The sequence below is a fragment of the Acomys russatus genome, chromosome 32 (genome assembly GCF_903995435.1).
Source record: "Acomys russatus chromosome 32, mAcoRus1.1, whole genome shotgun sequence".
NCBI classification, from domain to species: Eukaryota; Metazoa; Chordata; class Mammalia; order Rodentia; family Muridae; genus Acomys; species Acomys russatus.
The window spans coordinates 36,253,149-36,271,265 of record NC_067168.1 but is presented as its reverse complement, the minus strand read 5'-3'; the positions used below and the strand labels follow the sequence as shown (position 1 = coordinate 36,271,265).

Genomic DNA, 18,117 nt, shown 5'->3' with positions numbered 1-18,117 from the left:
AGAGCACATTGGGGAAAGAAATGACGTCTGGCCTTTGGACCATGAGAAAAATGAACTCTGACCTGTTGGACCAGCCTGTCTGCAGCTAAGTCATTCCTGTTAGCTTTACCCAGGGATTTTCCCTAGACACAACACGGGCTGCTTGTCGTCTCCCACAGCCCCTGTGTCCTCAGGCCTATCCGCCCACTCACCCTGCTCAAGTCAGGCCTGACTTTTCCTCTCCCCTTCTTGTCACTGTTTCTGCTTTTCTTGGGAAATATGCTTTTAGGCTTGAGACATTTTCTATTCTGCCTTTTAATAAAACTCGAGTTCCGATAAAGTGTTGAAGCAGTGTGTATTTCAACTAATGGGAGGAGTTGTCAGGGGCCATTGAAGACTGCTGTGGAAACAAAACCTGGTACTTGATTCATCCAGGCTTATATTTGTCTTACCACCTTTACAGCTCATTAAACTGTGTTTACGTTCCCCCACCGTAACCGAGTAGATTAAGTTTTAAGTACTCAGAGTCTCGATGATAAGCCTTGTCTGTCATGCCTGCGATTGCTCCCTTGTCACCGCAGTCAGTTCTGGAAGGGCAGGATTGGGCTTTTACACTTGTGTTCCTCAATATTTGTCTTTGTGTTTTCTTTGGCCCACAGATCGGGGACCACAAGTTCAGTGCTCATCGGATCGTCTTAGCTGCCTCCATCCCGTACTTCCACGCTATGTTTACGAATGACATGATGGAGTGCAAGCAGGACGAAATTGTGATGCAAGGGATGGACCCAAGGTACCAAACCATTAGGCTTCCCGTGGCTGGTTTCAACCTGAGCTTTGGATCGTATGAAGCGTAGAGCACGCGATGTGATAGGGTAGCTTCACACACACTGTAGGTGATGAGCAGGCGGGTGAGCGAGGTGATGGGGCTCCGTGTGCTTGCTGGCTTGGTTTTTGAGACAGAGTCTTGTTCTGTAGCGCAGAGTAGCCTTCAGCTCAGCAGAGATCCTCTGGTTATGGCCTCCTTGGTGCGGAGATTCTACGTGTACACCGACATACCCGGCTTTAATGTTTGATGATTTTCTGTTTTTTGTTTTTTCAAGGCAGGGTTTCTCTGTGTAGCCCTGGCTATCCTAGAACTCGCCTTGTAGACCAGGCTGGCCTCAAACTCACATCGATCTGCCTACCTCTGCCTCCTGAGTGTTGGGATTAAAGGTTTGCGCCACAATGCCCAGCCATAGTAAGCACTCTTACATAGAGTCATCTCTCCAGCCTCTAGATGAATTTTTGAACAGGGCTCGTCTATTCTTCAGGTAGTTTTTTCCATCACTGTTCTATTGCTGTGAAGAGACACCATGGCCACCACCACTCTTATAAAAGAAAGCATTTAATTGGGACTTATTACAGTTTCGGTGGCTTAGTCCATTCTCATCATGGCAGGAGCATGGTGGCGCCAGGCAGACATGCTACATCCATCCGGGTCTGCAGACAGCAGGAAGAGAAAGACTTTTGAAACCCCAAAGCCCTCCACCCCCCCCCCCCCCCCCCCCGATGACACACTTCCTCCAACAAGGCCACACCCTCTAATCCTTCTCAAGTAGAGCCATTCCCTGATGGCCAAGCATTCAAATCTATGGACCTGTGGGACCATTCTTATTCAAACCACCATAGGGAGTCATGTCAGTTCAGTGTGGGCCAAGCGCCCTATGGGTCAAGGCTCATCTCTGAAGAGCTGCCTATGCTTTTCCTCTTCCTTCTAGTGCCCTGGAGGCTCTCATCAACTTCGCTTATAATGGCAACCTTGCTATAGACCAACAAAATGTGCAGTCACTGCTGATGGGAGCAAGCTTCCTGCAGCTGCAGAGCATCAAAGATGCTTGTTGTACATTCCTCCGAGAAAGGTGAGCAAAGCAGATGGTGGGGACCATGCTCCATTCTGGACTGCCTGCCAGTTCACTGAGTTAATGGTGTATCTGGAGGTTTTTGAACAACTAGGTAGGAATACTACTCTGTAGAGATGGCATTTCTTGGGATCAGTACTGTGCAGGACCCATCTCTTTTGGCATTTACATTGCCCTGCTTACACTCTTGTGGCACAATATAGACCCTTTGTGACCATCCCTCTCCAATCTAACCAGCTGTTAATTTAGCTAATTTACCCTTCTTTTTCATTTTTTTCTTTTTCATTTTCTTTTTCTTTCCCCGAGACAGGGTTTCTCTGTATAGCCCTGGTTGTCCTGGACTCACTTTTGTAGACCAGGCTGGCCTTGAACTCACAGTGATCCACCTGCCTCTACCTCCCAAGCACTGGGATTAAAGGCATGTGCCACCACACCCGCCTTCTCTTTTTCTTTTTCTTAATTTTTTTTCAAGACAGGGTTTCTCTGTAGCCCTGGCTGTCCTTGACCTGCTTTGTAGACCAAGCTGGCCTCTAACTTACAGAGATCCACCTGCTTCTGTCTTCTGAGTGTTGGGATTACAGGCGTGTGCCACCATGCCGTCTCTTTTCCTTAAATTTAAATTTTAAAAAATTTTTTGAGAATTTCTTATTTCGGTTCTGTATTTACATAATTCCCATCCCTCTCCCCCCTGCAACTCCTCTCATGTCCCCCAATTCCCTCTCAAATTATGACTTTTTTTTCTTATATTATTTGTGTGTGTGTGTGTGTGTGTGTGTGTGTGTGTGTGTGTGTTTAAATACAGCCTGGTAAGTCCATTTAGTGTTGCTCATAACTTTGCTAATTTCTCACCAAACTAATTTATTCATTTACTTGGCACTCCTGAGCTGTTCCATCGCCATCTCCATGTTTGCTTAGCTACTTAAGCCTTCACAAGTTTCTTGACCTTTTTATACCGCAGCTCATTCGGAGCCACCTACACTTCTGTCCATGGGGAGCAGCGTGATGATGACCATGGATTTCACTCCCACTATTTCTGCTTCCTGACAAAGGGTTTCATGGGTTCTTCTCTGACCTTCTAACTGGTCAGATAAGGCTCTTTCTTTCCCTACGGGGACTGTCATAAGCAAAAGCCCTTTTAATCACCGGAGATTTGGAGCTGAGAGTTAGGGCTGGGCCATACCCAAGCATGGAAAAGCCTGAAGAACTCCTCTGTATATATGTTGTTCCTCCAGGCCCCATGTCCACACTCAGCCTGCTGATCAGCATTCCTTCCACTTAGCGCTACCTCAAGAACATCGTCCTCTGAGAGCTGACCTCCCTTCCCCAGTCCCACTCTACCAGTCCTACTTAATGAGACTGTGGCCCCTGCAGGCTGTCCACGTGTGACCTTTATGGTGCCCAAGGCACCACTGAGCACTGTTATGTGCACACCTGCATGTCCATGGTAGTGATGCGTCAACTGTAGAGGTGTGCATCAGCTAGCTGCAGAGTAGACACTTTCAGCTTGAGGTCAGTGCCCCATGTTAGGTGTTGCAGGTGGAAACCTTGTGGTTAGTAGCAGTGCAGCTCCACAGCCAGGCTTGTCCCTGCCTTGGGATACCCTCCAGAGCAGGCTGGAGGGACACACACAAACACACACACACACACACACACACACACACACACACACACATACACACACACACACACTCCCACGCACGCATGCACACACTCACTCACACACACACTCACACAGCTGCACAAATGCACACACACAGACATACACGCACCAACACACACACACACACACACACACACACACATACACACACACTTTCTTAATCATTTATGGGCACGCATGCACTCGCACACACAAGTGTGCCACTCCTATTCATTGGTAGGCCTAAGGAGAGACTGAGCTTGATTGAGCTCTTTGTTTCCATAGGATTGGAAAATGGCTTCAGAAGCAGTGGGTTTTTCCAGTTGCCGTTCTTTTGTTTTGTTTGTGTTTGTTTTTGTCCCTGCTTTTCCGAGACAAGGCTTCTCTATAGTCTCGGCTGTCCTGGACTCACTCTGGAGACCAGGCTGGCCTCAAACCCAGAGATCCACCTGCCTCTGCCTCCCAAGTGCTGGTATTAAAGGCGTGCGCCACTATTCCTGGCTAGAGGTGATAGTGCACACCCTTAGTCCCAGCGCCCAGGAGACAGGCACAGGTGGAGCTGTATGAGGCCAGCCTGACCTGCATACCAGTTCCAGGCCAGAGCTACATAGTGAGACTCTACCTTAAACAAACAACAAAGATGCTAAACAGTTGTTTCCTTTTCTTTTTGAGATAGGTCTTACCGTGTGACCAAAGCTGGCCTTCAGCTTGTGACAGTCCTCCTGCCTCCACCTCCTCGGTGCTGGGATTATGTGTGCCTCTCACCTGGAGAAACAGTTACTTTATTTAGACTAGTGTGGTTTTTACTTGTCTGGGCCACATCTGAGGAACAAGTGCCCAAGCATAAAACCTGATACTTTGAGTCTATCCTCAGTGTTTTTTTATTCCCACCTACCCAGGCCCCAGGCCCCTACTTCATTACTGCCTTTCCCCCTGCCATAAGCCCCGGAAGCTTGGTCTCCCTTCTGTTTTCTCTCCAGTAATTACTGTTTCTGTTTCTTCAGCTTAGGTGTGGAATGTGTGAGGCTTTTTCGGCTCACACATTTTTTTGGTTTTTTTTTTTTTTCGAAGACAAGGCATCTCTGTATAGCCTTGCCTGTCCTGGACTTGCTCTGTAGACCATGCTGGCCTCGAACTCACAGAGATCTGCCTGCTTCTGCCTCCCAAGTGCTGACATTACGGGCATGCACCACCACGCTCGGCTTTTAGCTCCCTTCTTCCATGTACATTTGAGGACAAATGTGTGAGCTTCCTTGTTTGAAGGTTTGGTTGCCAGTGCCTTGAGGAAAACAACTGGGGCATAAGGGCTCAGAGAGATGCAATGGCAGCCTAGTTCTGAGCTTGCCTGGCCTATTGGCTCTACTACCTGATGCCTCCTCCCACCCAGAGGCTGCAGTTGAGGTTGACTTGTGTGGGTGTGACCCTTTCTGCAGCCTGGAGCCATATGGGCATCCTGGTTTTTAGACACTGGAGTGAGTTTCTCCAACTCCTCTCCCAGAGCTGGACTGCTTTTGGTGGGATTTTCCCCCTTGGAGTACTGGAGAGTCAAGCGCAAGGCTTTGTACATGCCAAGTGCTCTACCAGCGAGCTTCATCACCAGTCTGCAGCTAGACCAAAAATCAAATGCATCAGTGAAACCAGGCAGTGACTTCATTCACATCCCCAGTCTCCTTACAGACAAAAATTGTGCTGTCATTGAAGAAGATAACTGTGGGAGAAGTCACCTCACAGGACTTCCCGACCGTCCATTCCACTTTGACATGGCAGGACCATGACCCAGGAAGCGAGCCCATCTTCAGTTAATACCTTTAGAAGCTGAGTCATGGAGGGGGTACCTGACACCACAGAGGGTTTCCGGGGAGGCTCAAAACCATCTTGAGAATGATCGAAGATAACATGATTCCTTCCTCTAACCTTTCTTCTCGTCTTATGCCAAAGGCTTCACCCCAAAAATTGCCTGGGCGTGCGCCAGTTTGCAGAGGCGATGATGTGCGCTGCGCTGTATGGCGCAGCCAACAGCTTCATCCACCAGCACTTTGTGGAGGTGTCTCTGTCCGAAGAGTTCCTGGCCCTGCCCTTGGAAGACGTGCTTGAGCTGGTGTCTCGGGACGAGCTGAACGTGAAGTCAGAGGAGCAGGTGGGTGAGCACAGCAGAGGTCACGCTTGCTCCTTCCTTCCTTCCTTCCTTCCTTCCTTCCTTCCAACAAATGATGAATATGGTTTTTATGTATTATGGAGTTTTGTTTTGTTCCATGTATTTTTCCTAACATCTTTCCTATGTTTTAGCATCTAAATAATAGTATATTTATCAGCTATATTTCCTTTATTCTTAGAGCTTGAGTTAATTCCAATATTTTAAATATGTATGTATGTATGTATGTATTTTATGAGTGCTCTGTCTGCATGTACACATGCAGGCCAGAAGAGGGCATCAGATGCCATTATAGATGGTTGTGAGCCACCATGTGGGTGCTGGGAATTGAACCCAGGCCCTCTGGAAGAGCAGCTAGTGCTCTTAACCACTGAGCCATCTCTCCAGCCCTCCAATGTTTATTATTAGAAACAATAATTGCTAGAAGCTGGAAATCAAGCACTTGAATTTGGAGGAGGTGGTTTTTTTTTTTTTTTAAGGCCAAGAGAAATTATACATCGCTGGCTGTTGATGGGACTTTCCAGAGAAACGGGGAAAATTGATGACACAGGGAAGTGAGAAAATGGTGGCTGGGCGGTGTTCAGAAGTCAGAAGAATCAGTGTCTAAGACAACAGGGCTCGAGCAGTATTAGATAGGAGCAAAAGCCGTCTCCGTCCATAGCGGCCATGGGAGAGCCAGTGTGCACACAGCAGGGAGGTGCTAGGAGACGTCTCTTATTGACATTCTTCTCTGGTTTGTTTCTGTCTTCTCAGCTTAGAATGAGCGTGGGGGAAGAAGGTTAGAAATGTGGGGAAACGAAGTGTATGAGATGCACAGTGGTCGGGAGATGGAGAGGGCTTACTAGGGAGCAGGGCCTGACATTACGCTTAAGCTGAAAGCTCTTAGTTTTGTGCTGTGCTCTCTGTTGGCATCATATCGTGGTGCAGGTAGAGAGTGAAAGGCACACTGAATTTGAAGAGCTGGGCTTTGAAGGCTGGAGAGATGATTCAGCGGTTAAGAGCATTTTCTGTTCTTCCAGAGGACCCATGCTTTGTTTCCTCAATTTAGGTGGCTTACAACCTGACTATAGCTCCAGGGGGTCCATCCATCACCCTCTTCTGTCCTATGGTACCCACACAGACACGTGCACACGCACACACACACACAAATAAGCAAACAAACAAAATCTTTTTTTAATGCTGGATTTGTTTGTTTGTTTGGGTTTTGGGAGGGTTTTTTTTTTTTTTTTTTGGTTTGGTTTGGTTTTTCAAGACAGGGTCTCTCTGTGTAACAGCTATGGCTGTCCTGAACGCTCTTTGTTCAGGACCAGGCTGGCCTCGAACTCACAGAGATCCACCTGCTTCTGCTGGGATTAAAGGGGTGCTCCACCACCCGGCTAATGCTGGCCTTGAGGTTAGAGTTTTTTCTTCTTTCAAGTAAGCATGATCAAAGGAAGCAGGAGCTTGGCACAGGAATGGAGGACACCCATGTAGCAACCCCTGGAGCACAGGTCAGCAGAGAGGAGAGGAACTAGATCAGATCCAAAGAGCTGAAATGGAGCTGGGGCAGTGTGAGAGATGATGGGAATTTCTGAGCTGGGAGAGCTGGAAGGGGCATGGGTGGACTTAACGCTGTGGAATCAGGGTTAGGGCTGTAGATCCGCTGGTAGAGTGCTCACCTACCACGAGCAAAGCCCTCAGTCAAGTGCCCTGTGCTACATAAAGATGTGGCTGTGCACATCTGGGGAGATGGAGGCAGTAGAATTAGAACTCTAAGGTCATCTTCATATCTGAAACCCTGTTTCAAAACACACACACACACACACACACACACCACTATGATATTGGGATGCTCTCAAATGCTGTTTATAACTGTCATACATAGCAGAGCTATTGGTAAAGAGAAGTAAAAGTCTTACCTTCTTGGAGTGGTCAGGAAAAAAATAAAAGCAGAGCATTATCAGCCAGAGAAGAGCAAAGGATGTTCTTCCTTATCAATAAGGGTGTAGTGCAAGTGGGCTTAGCAGGGCAGTGCATGCTGTTGCGACAGGATAGCCAGGGTTGCCAGTGACTGGACAGTGAACACAGAGTCAGAAGTTTGGTACAGTAAACACCTGGGGCATCACTACTGCCTTTGATCCATTGAGAAGTTCAATCAGAATCTGAGCCACTTAGGATACTTGCAACCAAGATCCCTAGCCTGGACTAAGGAAATGACTCAGTGGGTGGTGAAGAGCTTCTTCTACTAGTATGAGGGCCTGAATTTGGATCCCCAGAGCCCGCATCAAGCTAGGTACCCCAGTGACCTCTGTAGTCCTGGTGCTCTTACCGTAAGATGGGAAACAGAGACAGAAAGTCCCGAGAAGCTTGGGGCCCAGCTCCTCTGGTGTGCACAGTTAGCAAAAACAAAGACCCTGTCTCAGACCAAGCAGAAGACGAGGACTGACACCCAAGATTGTCCTCTGACCTCCATATATATGTTGCTGTGGCACACACACACACACATGTATGCACACAATGCAGGAAGGGGGGAGTGGGCCTGCTGTGAGTGTGTCAAGTGGGGAGGATTGGAGATGAGATAATAAAAAAGACAGAAAGCTGGGACCAGAGGTTTTGCATAAACTGATGGCTTATGCCAGATTTATTAAGAAGTATAGCATTCTGCCAGGCAGTGGTGGTACACACCTTTAAGCTTAGCACTGGAAAGCCAGAGGTAGGTGGATCTCTGAGTTTGAGGCCAGCCTGATCTACAGAGTGAGAGTTCCAGGACAGCAAGAGCAACACAGAGAAACCCTGTCTCAAACAAACAAACAAGAATAATATCTTATGTATTGTTTACAGGGGGAAATGGGCCACAGTCAGCAGAAGGCTAAATCAGACAGTGTTGGCAAGAGAACACAGGGTACCTCAGACACAGCTGCCTCAGGGCTGACAACCACAGTCTTTCAGAGGGAAAGTCGATTCCCCAGGAACCAAAACCTCAATACCTTGGCCTTGCCCCAGCCCCATATTGGACTTTGCCAAGTCTGCCCCTGGGCAAGGACAGAAGTAGACTTCCCTTTGTCCCTTCATCAGGGCCTCTGAGAAAGTCTCGGATTGGCCTTGCTCCCAACACTAGGAAGCAGCCATTGAGGTGTTAGCACAAAAATATCTGAAGATATTCTGTCCCACCCCTGAATATTAGTGACCAGTAGGGAAATGGATCCTGAGCTTGGCAGCATGGACCTCATCCTAAGATCAGTGTCTGCCTCCTAGCTTCCTTAGTAACCTGCGTGTCCTGGGGCAGCTCACAGTCCATCATCTGAATGGCAGCCTGTAAGGTCTGAGGGGCTTCCGACGGTGATGTGCTTGCGATTGGAGGTGTTAAGGAAGGCTCCTAGGAGAACATACATCTCGAGCTAGAGTTTAGAGAATGGGGATAGGCTTAAATGAAAAGAGGGAGAAAAATGGCCATTGGAGGTTGGATGGTGTAAGCAGAGGAACCGGCCTGGCCTGCCAGGGTATAGAAAATGTAGAGCTGGTGGGGTCCAAGAGCAGCATGCAGAAAGAGAAGGAGACATTTTATTGTGATGCAGAAAAGAAAGGACAGTGAAAGCCAGGAAGCTTTTACAGTAACATAGGCTTACATTACAAAAGAGTGGACCTCAGCTTGCCTTGGTCTCACACACTTGTAATTCCAGCCCTTGGATCTTGAGTTCTTGTAGGGCAGCCTGGGCTACATAGAAGACTCTGTCTCAAAAACAAAACAAACAAACAAAAATGGACCTAAGAGCATAGCTGGAGAAGTGTAAAGAAAGCTATGGATTCCAGAAAGGAGCAGGAGGGAAGAAGAATCGCCCGAGGTCCAGTCTCAGTGTAGGCAGCGGAAGAATGGAGACTGCGGAGGCAGGAGTGTGGTCTCTGTGCAGCTGTGACAGCATCTGCTCTTTGCCCCATAGGTTTTTGAAGCTGCATTGGCCTGGGTCAGATATGACCAGGAGCAGAGGGGACCGTGCCTGCCCGAGCTGCTGTCTAATATCCGCCTGCCTCTTTGCCGGCCCCAGTTCCTATCAGACCGAGTGCAGCAAGATGACCTGGTGCGGTGCTGCCACAAATGCAGGTAAGTGTGTCTGAGGACACCGCCCGGGGTCTAGGCAAAGAAGAAGAGTTGACCACTGTCCTAGCTCAGGGGAGGAAGGATTTGGAGCAGTCAGTCTTAATTCATGGTGCATGAATTGCATAAGATGCGCACACATTGCTGAGAGAGATGCCATGTAGGAGCAGGGGGGCTTTTCCTCCCCTCCGTGTGTTCTTCATCTTCATCCACTGAAAGTTTGTGTCCTGCCTATGACCCTGGCTGGACCTTGCCCGTACTGGCAGCTGACTTGATTGTACAAATGAAACTTCCTGGGGCTCCGCGCCTTCTTCAATAAAGAGTAACTAGTGCACTAGCCTCTGATGAGTGATGGAAAAGGGAGGTCTTGTGTACCAGTGTGTGCAGGCTCTACCAGAGCCACCAGCAAAGTTAGGCAGAGAAAAGGTCTGTCTTTTCAGATGCTTGCTGCAGTCACAGTGCAATTCTGCCTTTTGTTTTGTTTTGTTTTGTTTCCTTTGTAAACAAGATTGTTTTTGCACACATTCAGTTCTGCGTTAATTCACCCCTAGTTAGGATCAGCCGGTTCAGGGGGAAGTCAGTGGTGTGGTGCAGGCTTTGTGACAGTGTGTCAGCAAGTGGGGATGTGTAGCTGGAGGGAGCTGGAGCCCTGTGACAAGCAGTCTGAAGGGTAGTATTGGGGCATAGGAACTATTCTGTCAGCAGTAAGTAGCTACCAAAGAAGGTTCTTAGAAAAATCAAAGTGGAGCCAGGAGGTGGTGGCGCATGCCTTTAATCCCAGCACTTAGGCAGAGGCAGGTGGATTGCTGAGAGTTTGAGGTCAGCCTGGTCTACAAAGTGAGTTCAGGACAGCCAAGGCTACACAGAGAAACCCTGTCTTTGAAAAGGAAAGAAAGAAAGAAAGAAAGAAAGAAAGAAAGAAAGAAAGAAAGAAAGAAAGAAAAATCAAAGTGGGCCAAGCATGGTGGCGCATGCCTTTAATCCCAGCACTCAGGAGGCAGAGGCAGGCAGATCTCTGTGAGTTTGAGGCCAGCCTGGTCTCCAGGACAGCCAGGGCCATTACACTACACGGAAAAAAACCCTGTCTTGAAAAACCAAAAAGAAAAAAAAGAAAAATCAAAGTGGTCAGTGGTTTGGAGGGGCTAGAGAGGCAGGCTCGAGGTGGGAAATCCGGCTGGAGCACTTAGCAGCAGTTAGTGCAGGAGATGGGTGACTGATTGGAGGTTGTGAGCCCCCAACACTTCCATTTTAACCCCCACACTGTTTTTCAAAGTCACACCTGTTAGAAGGTAGTTGCTCTGTCATCCTAGCTGAGGTGGCCACTGCTCATTTTGCTCCTTCACTTTTGAGCGTGTCTCAGTAGCCTTGCATAGATTTCCCCTGATCTCACCTGAGTTCTTTGACACTGAACCTCACCTAAGGGTTGGGGCTATAGCTCAGTAGTAGAACATTCAATCCCCAGCATGAGAGACAGACAGACAGACAGACAGACAGACACTGATAGGCCAGATATTCCAGAAGACTCGATGTGCCTACACTGATATATGGAGGAGCTAGGCTCAGAGTGTAAATGTGGACCAAGGTGGGAGGGTACCTCCTTTTCTCCTCTCTTAGCATCGTGTACCTTATTGCAGAGACCTGGTAGATGAAGCAAAGGACTATCACCTCATGCCAGAGCGTCGGCCCCACCTGCCGGCCTTCAGGACTCGGCCTCGCTGCTGTACATCCATCGCTGGGCTCATCTACGCCGTGGGGGGCCTCAACTCAGCAGGTACCTTGCAGCTCCCCTTTGTGGAGAGCCCTTGCCAGGACTCCTTGAGTGAAGAAGCAGTCAAGCTAGCCTGGTTGTTGGAATTCTTCTTTATGCTGTTCTGTCTCCTGCCCTAGAGGGGAGCTTGCTATGTACTTACAATAATGAACTGACGTCAGTGCTAAAGGCTTCTTAAAGAATTGGGCTTGACGGTCCAGGGACACTGACATATGTCTGTGATCCCTGCACTTGGGTCATGGAGCTAAGAGGATTGTGAGTTTGAGGCTACTCTGAGTTACACAGTAAGACTGCCTCAGGAAAGAACAAAGCTGAGCAGTGTAGCACACACTTAGAATCTTAGTACTTAATAATGAGAGGCAGGAAGATTACTGTGTGTGTCAACAGCAACAGAGGGGGGAGGGAGGGGCTGGGCACAGTACCACTCACACCTGCTGACCCAGCACTTGGACGGATCCCAAGGCCAGGGCAGCCTAGGCCACATAATTTACAAATAGGGAAGGAACTTGAAGCCCAGGGAACCTGGACAGTGTATACACTCTCCTTTGTCGGAGCAAGGACTGGGGTTCTTCCTGATGCTTGAGCAGGCCCACCTCCTGGTGGTTGTTATCCTCGGCGCGCTCACTCAGCTCTAGAGCGAGGGCAGCAGTGACACTGCCCACAGCTGCACGTGGAACAGACTGAGATAATCCAGTACCCCAGGCCGCTGAGCCCGGTCTGTAATTCTTTCTAGTTCTTCCTACTGCCTCCAGGAAGGAAGTCCCAACACATCCTACACCCACCCATTGTCAGCAGCTTGGTCACACACTGTGATCCCAGCACTTCAGAGGGTGAGGCAGGGGCTCTTGGGTTTCAGGCATGCCTGGGCTACAGGTATCGAGACTCCGCCTCCAAAACAAAACAGCACAAATCCACCATTATGCATAGCTCTGTATTCTTAAAGATTTATTTATTTATTATTATGTATACAGAGCTCTGCCTGCATGTGCACCTACAGGCCAGAAGAGGGCATCAGATCACATTATATAGATGGTTGTGAGCCACCATGTGGTTGCTGGGAACTGAACTCATGACCTCTCGAAGAACAGTCAGTGCTCTTAATTGCTGAGCCACCTCTCCAGCCCTTTACCCTCTTTTTTTTTTTTTTTCCCCTTAAAGTAGCTCTGTATTCTATACAGTCACATTTCTAGGAAAGCCTCCTGGAGGGAAGTTCAGTTCTGTTTCAGTTAAGGTTAGGAATGGTAGCCAGCAGCCTCCTGCTTGGCAATAGTATGACCTAGAAAAGGTGAGTCTTGAGTAACAAGCACAAGAGCATAGCAAGTGCTTGGCCCACCGGGGCGCTGGGAGGGAATTGTTTGCTTAACTAATCATAATCTGAGGAGGATGAAAGGGTTCAAGTCATCATTCCTGGTCACTGTGACTACTGTTCACTGAGTTCTGAGTATATTCTAGAGCCGTGCTGGGTGCTGTGTCCATGATGTCATTTGATCCTCCCGGCAACTCTGCTAGCCTTTAATTTCACATTCAAAGCCAGATGTGGACACAAAGCAGCTTAGAATAAGTGGCAGTTAGCATGAGGACCCTTGCCCTCCTCTCTGTGCATGCTTCCTGCGCTGGCCAAACATTCTATGCGTTTGCCTTTAATGTCGATTTCAAGCAAGAGGCTTACCTGATATAACTGAAAACTACTCTCTCGAAAAAGCAAATGTTTAACGTCTTTACCATAGCTAGAGTCCTTAGTGGGCCCACTGGGAAGAGTTAATAGAACGGAGTCCAATGTCCCATAAAGTCAATACCCAGCAACTATGATCTAAACAAGTGGTCTCATTTGTTTTAATTTGAGTAGCAAATTTTTATGCAGGTGATTCCCTGAATGTGGTAGAAGTGTTCGACCCCATCGCCAATCGCTGGGAAAAGTGCCATCCCATGACAACGGCCCGCAGCCGCGTGGGTGTGGCTGTGGTGAACGGTCTTCTCTACGCTATTGGCGGATACGACGGTCAGCTGCGGCTGAGCACCGTGGAGGCCTACAATCCTGAGACGGACACATGGACCAGAGTGGGGAGCATGAATAGCAAGCGAAGGTATTCTGGACGCCACATGCAGGCTGAACACACACACTGAGCATCTGGGGAGCCCCATGTAGGGGCTCATAATAAAGTAAAATGCAAGTCTTGTCCTGGGGAAGTCCTGCTGCCAGGCCAGCCACTGCCAGCACCTCCTGAGAGCAAGCCCCCATCTGCTTAAGCATAAAATACCTGCCTTGTCCTTTGAGGAACTTGGGGAGCCAAGACATGGACATGTGGAAGTTGTGTTGTTATGTAAGTGCCAGCTAAGGACTGAAAATGTGTGTTATGGAAGATTCCAGGAGGGCGAGGAACTGGACTGGAGCATCTGGAAGACCTCAGGGAAGAGGTGGGATTAAAGTTGAAACCTGAGGCTGAGGAGATTTAACCTCACTAGTACTGGAGGAAACCCAGGGAGGTTTCCCTTGTGCCTTCTTCCTCTTGCTATGCGTACCCTCTCACTGCCCTGGAGGTGCGTGAACCAGGTGATGTCACACACATTCCCAGATGTGAGGGCATTCTCAGGGTGGACCACATTCCCAGATGTGAGGGCATTCTCAGGGTGGACCACATTCCCAGATGTGAGGGCATTCTCAGGGTGGACCACATTCCCAGATGTGAGGGCATTCTCAGGGTGGACCACATTCCCAGATGTGAGGGCATTCTCAGGGTGGACCACATTCCCAGATGTGAGGGCATTCTCAGGGTGGACCACATTCCCAGATGTGAGGGCATTCTCAGGGTGGACCACATTCCCAGATGTGAGGGCATTCTCAGGGTGGACCACATTCCCAGATGTGAGGGCATTCTCAGGGTGGACCACATTCCCAGATGTGAGGGCATTCTCAGGGTGGACCACATTCCCAGATGTGAGGGCATTCTCAGGGTGGACCACATTCCCAGATGTGAGGGCATTCTCAGGGTGGACCACATTCCCAGATGTGAGGGCATTCTCAGGGTGGACCACATTCCCAGATGTGAGGGCATTCTCAGGGTGGACCACATTCCCAGATGTGAGGGCATTCTCAGGGTGGACCGAACTCATACATCGCCGAGCACAGTCTAGCTATCCGTGTCCCCCACCACTTGCCCGCTCACGTTCCCGGCGTGAGAAACATAATTAGAAGACATCACGGTAGTGCCCGTGTTTAGCCTTCTTAGTCCAGAGATGACAGGCAGCATGGTCCCTTACACCAGGTATGCGCTGCAGTGGCAGGAGGGCCCATGCCATTTACAGGGTGTCACTGGACAGGTTCTTCCACTCTTGGGTCCCATCCGGCCGCAGCAGATGAACAGTTGCAAATGTTGCTCTTTTGGCTCTCCTCATAGGGACTGGGACAGAAAGAAGCCCAAGGTCCCTGCACATTTAACCAGAACAGATCTGCCTGTGTTTTGACCTTCTATGACATGTACCCAATTTTAGGGAGGAGAATTCTGTGCAGTTTTTAAAGCATAGTTTGAAACCTACTAACCGGTTGCTCTTTAATGCTTTTTCTGTATAATTCTGTGATCTAACTTTTTCCTCACGGACCCATCCTCCTTGCCATACTTCTGGGTCTCTACTTGGAAGAGCATGTGACTGGGAAGTGGGGAAAGAGGCTAAACGGTAGCCTAAGTGGCGAGGAAGGAGTTAGTGTAGAGGCCTTTGCCACATAAAGGTGACACACACATTCCACATTTCTCGGCTATATTAGCAGGCGGCCATGGGCTGGGAGGAATCTGCCCTGCAGCACAGACACCAGAGACACAGAGCGTCTGTGCTCGTGCCTTTTGGAAGAAACAGCGTGTGCAAGGATGTGCTTCTTCCGAGGATGCTCTCGGAGTCTCTCCTCCCTCCCCCACCCTGCTGAGTTCCCCTCTGCCCTTGGATATTTTGCAGCATTTTGTGAACAAGGGGCTCATTCCCCCACATCCCCCCCACAGGCGGCTTTTACTTCCATGGCAGTCAGTTGGCTGTGCTTGTGTGTCTCCTCTGGGAGACTGTCCTGCGTTGATGGCCATGGGTTTGGTGTGTTATTTGGGAGGAAAGTTCTCTGGGTGTTCCTCTCGCTGTGGTTAATGCCTTGGTATTAGCAACATGGGCCTACGTCCATTTGTCCCTTTTAAATTACAGGTTACTTTAAAATGTTCTTAGTCACATCTGTTCTGACATCCCACGTAGCTCTCCATCCTGCCAGTGAGTGGCAGCTTCCTTTCTGCTCTCTTCCATCTTGTTTCTGTCTTGCAGGCCACCTTCTTCCAGGGCTGTACCAGATTGTTCCAGCCCACACTAGTCGGCACCTTCCCTTCTCTCTGCGCTTTCTTTACCTCTTCTTTGACTGTGGCTAATGGTTTGGGAGCACCTTTTGACTCGTTCTCATGTCATTATTCAACTCCTGACTCAACTGCCTTGTGTTTGGGACTAAGGCTGTAGCTCAGTGGTAGGATGCCTGCTCCAGCAAGAGCACTGCCATAGGTTCAATTCCCGGCATTACCAAGAAAAGGGAAATATGGTTACTTCATGTGTGTTTCATGTCCATGTCTAGAAGGGTATCAATACCTAACAAATTTGACAATTTTTTGCCGTGCAATGGTGATGCACACCTTTAATCCCAGCACTTTAATTTGTATTACTTATTTTTATGTGTATGGATGTTTGCCTGCATGTATTTCTGTGCACCATATACCTACCTGGTACTTGAGGAGGCCAGAAGAAAGCATCAGATTCCCTGCAACTAGAGTTACAGATGGTTGTAAGCAACTGTGTGGGTGCTGGGAATTGAACCCAGTCCTCTGGAAGAGTAGCCAGTGCTGTTAACCTCTGAGCCATCTCTCTACCCTAAAAACAGTCTGGAGTAAACCAGGCTAGTTGCTGTGGTGCACACCTGAAATCTCAGCAGTTGGGAAACAAGACAGGAGGGTTAGGAACTCAGAGTCATCTTCAGCTACCTAAACAAAAAGTACATGAAACCATCATACATGAGGTGAGCGTGTCAAGGACTAAGTGCCTGAAAGGGAGGTAGCTTGTCCTGAGCCGGAATGTCGGGGGAGCGGATGCCGAGGACCCACTAGCAGCTTCTTAATTCTCAGCCCTTTGCTGGGTGTGCTCCAGGGGTTGGGTCTATTCTAGAAAAAGACAGTTGGCAGATTAATTTCTTCATGCGTGTGACAGGCTGCTGGAATGACCATTCTGTCTGTTTCAGTGCCATGGGGACCGTCGTGCTGGATGGACAGATCTACGTCTGTGGAGGCTACGATGGCAACTCCTCCCTCAACTCTGTGGAGACCTACTCACCCGAGACAGACAAGTAAGGGTGACTTCAGTCCCAGTACGGATCTTAGAGCTACAGCTTGCTCCTTAAGCTGAGTTTGTTTGGTTCGGCTTTTCTGAGATGGAGACTCAGCAGTCCTTGGGCCTCAGCCTCCTGGGTGCTAGAACTATGGACATAAACCATGGACTCAGCTAAGCTTTCCCCACGATCAGACTTTGTGCTTGTCAGGCTTCCAACCCTCCCCACTCCCACCACCACCACCTTTTGTTTACTTTTGCTTTGCTTTGTGGGAGAAGAGGTCACCAACTCAAGGACTCCAGTATCCCACCTCAGCCCAGGGACACGCTGGAACGCCCAGCTTGAAGCTTCTTCCGGGCAGGGAGGAACTTTAACAATACTTGCGTGTCATAGATTTTTAAACGTCTTTGGTTAAAGGCCAGACATGATGGTATATACCTTTAATCCTTCCACTTGAAGACAGAAACAAGTGCATCTCTGTGACTCCAAAGTCAGCCTGGTCTACATAGTACATTCTAGGACAGACTGGGCTACAAAATGAGACCTTGTCTCAAACAAACAAAACAAGCTGGGCATGGTGGAGCACGCCTTTAATCTCAGCACTCGGGAGGCAGAGTCAGGGGGATCTCTGTGAGTTTGAGGCCAGACTGGTCTACAAACTGAGTCCAGGATAGCCAGGGCTACACAGAGAAACCTTGTCTCAAAAAAGAAAAACAAAAATTCTTGGTTAAATAAATCTTCTGGTTAAATTTCAAAAGAGCTAAAGCCAGGCATGGTGATCCATGCCGATACTTCCACTTGAAGTGGAGGTAGGAGGCTTGGGAGTTCAAGGTCTTGTGAACCCATTTCAAACAAACAAACAAGCAAATGGTGGTGATGCTCCAAAACACTTATTTATTGGTCTGTGTCTTAGTTAAGTTGTTCTATTGTGATGTAAGTGCAAACGCAGGAGTGAGGAGCATCGTGGACAGTATGCTCCAAGGCAGTGAGGCCAATGCAGAAGCAAGAAAACATATGGTCAGAAAAGCTTGGGGAAAGTTGGTATCTGTTCCATCAAAGCCCTTGTCTTTCCATTGACATGTGACAAATCAAATGTTCTAGAAAATCTGGCAGCGAGGAAGCCTGTTCAAACCTACGTTTTCTGTGACACCCATTGCAATCTTGTAGGATGCCCTTGTGGAACACTAGAAAACATTGGCAACGTTAGGCTGGATTGCTCATGCTAGTGTTTGAATCCCCCATCTTAGATAACACAACGTGGGCAGATGGGCTGA

At 48.7% G+C, this 18,117-nt stretch overlaps 1 protein-coding gene across 2 annotated transcripts in view; it reads left to right on the top strand.

The window, feature by feature from the left end:
* Positions 1-18,117, top strand: part of Klhl18 (kelch like family member 18) — a 44,794-nt gene that overhangs the window by 22,984 nt on the left and 3,693 nt on the right. Inside the window, exons 2-8 of one of the 2 annotated variants that reach the window (XM_051140204.1) lie at positions 639-769; positions 1,737-1,877; positions 5,455-5,653; positions 9,586-9,746; positions 11,375-11,511; positions 13,355-13,592; positions 16,757-16,861. In XM_051140204.1, coding sequence (XP_050996161.1) covers positions 639-769; positions 1,737-1,877; positions 5,455-5,653; positions 9,586-9,746; positions 11,375-11,511; positions 13,355-13,592; positions 16,757-16,861 — 1,112 coding nt within the window. The remainder of the gene's footprint in view (positions 1-638; positions 770-1,736; positions 1,878-5,454; positions 5,654-9,585; positions 9,747-11,374; positions 11,512-13,354; positions 13,593-16,756; positions 16,862-18,117) is intronic. The other variant, XM_051140205.1, reaches the window with a different exon arrangement.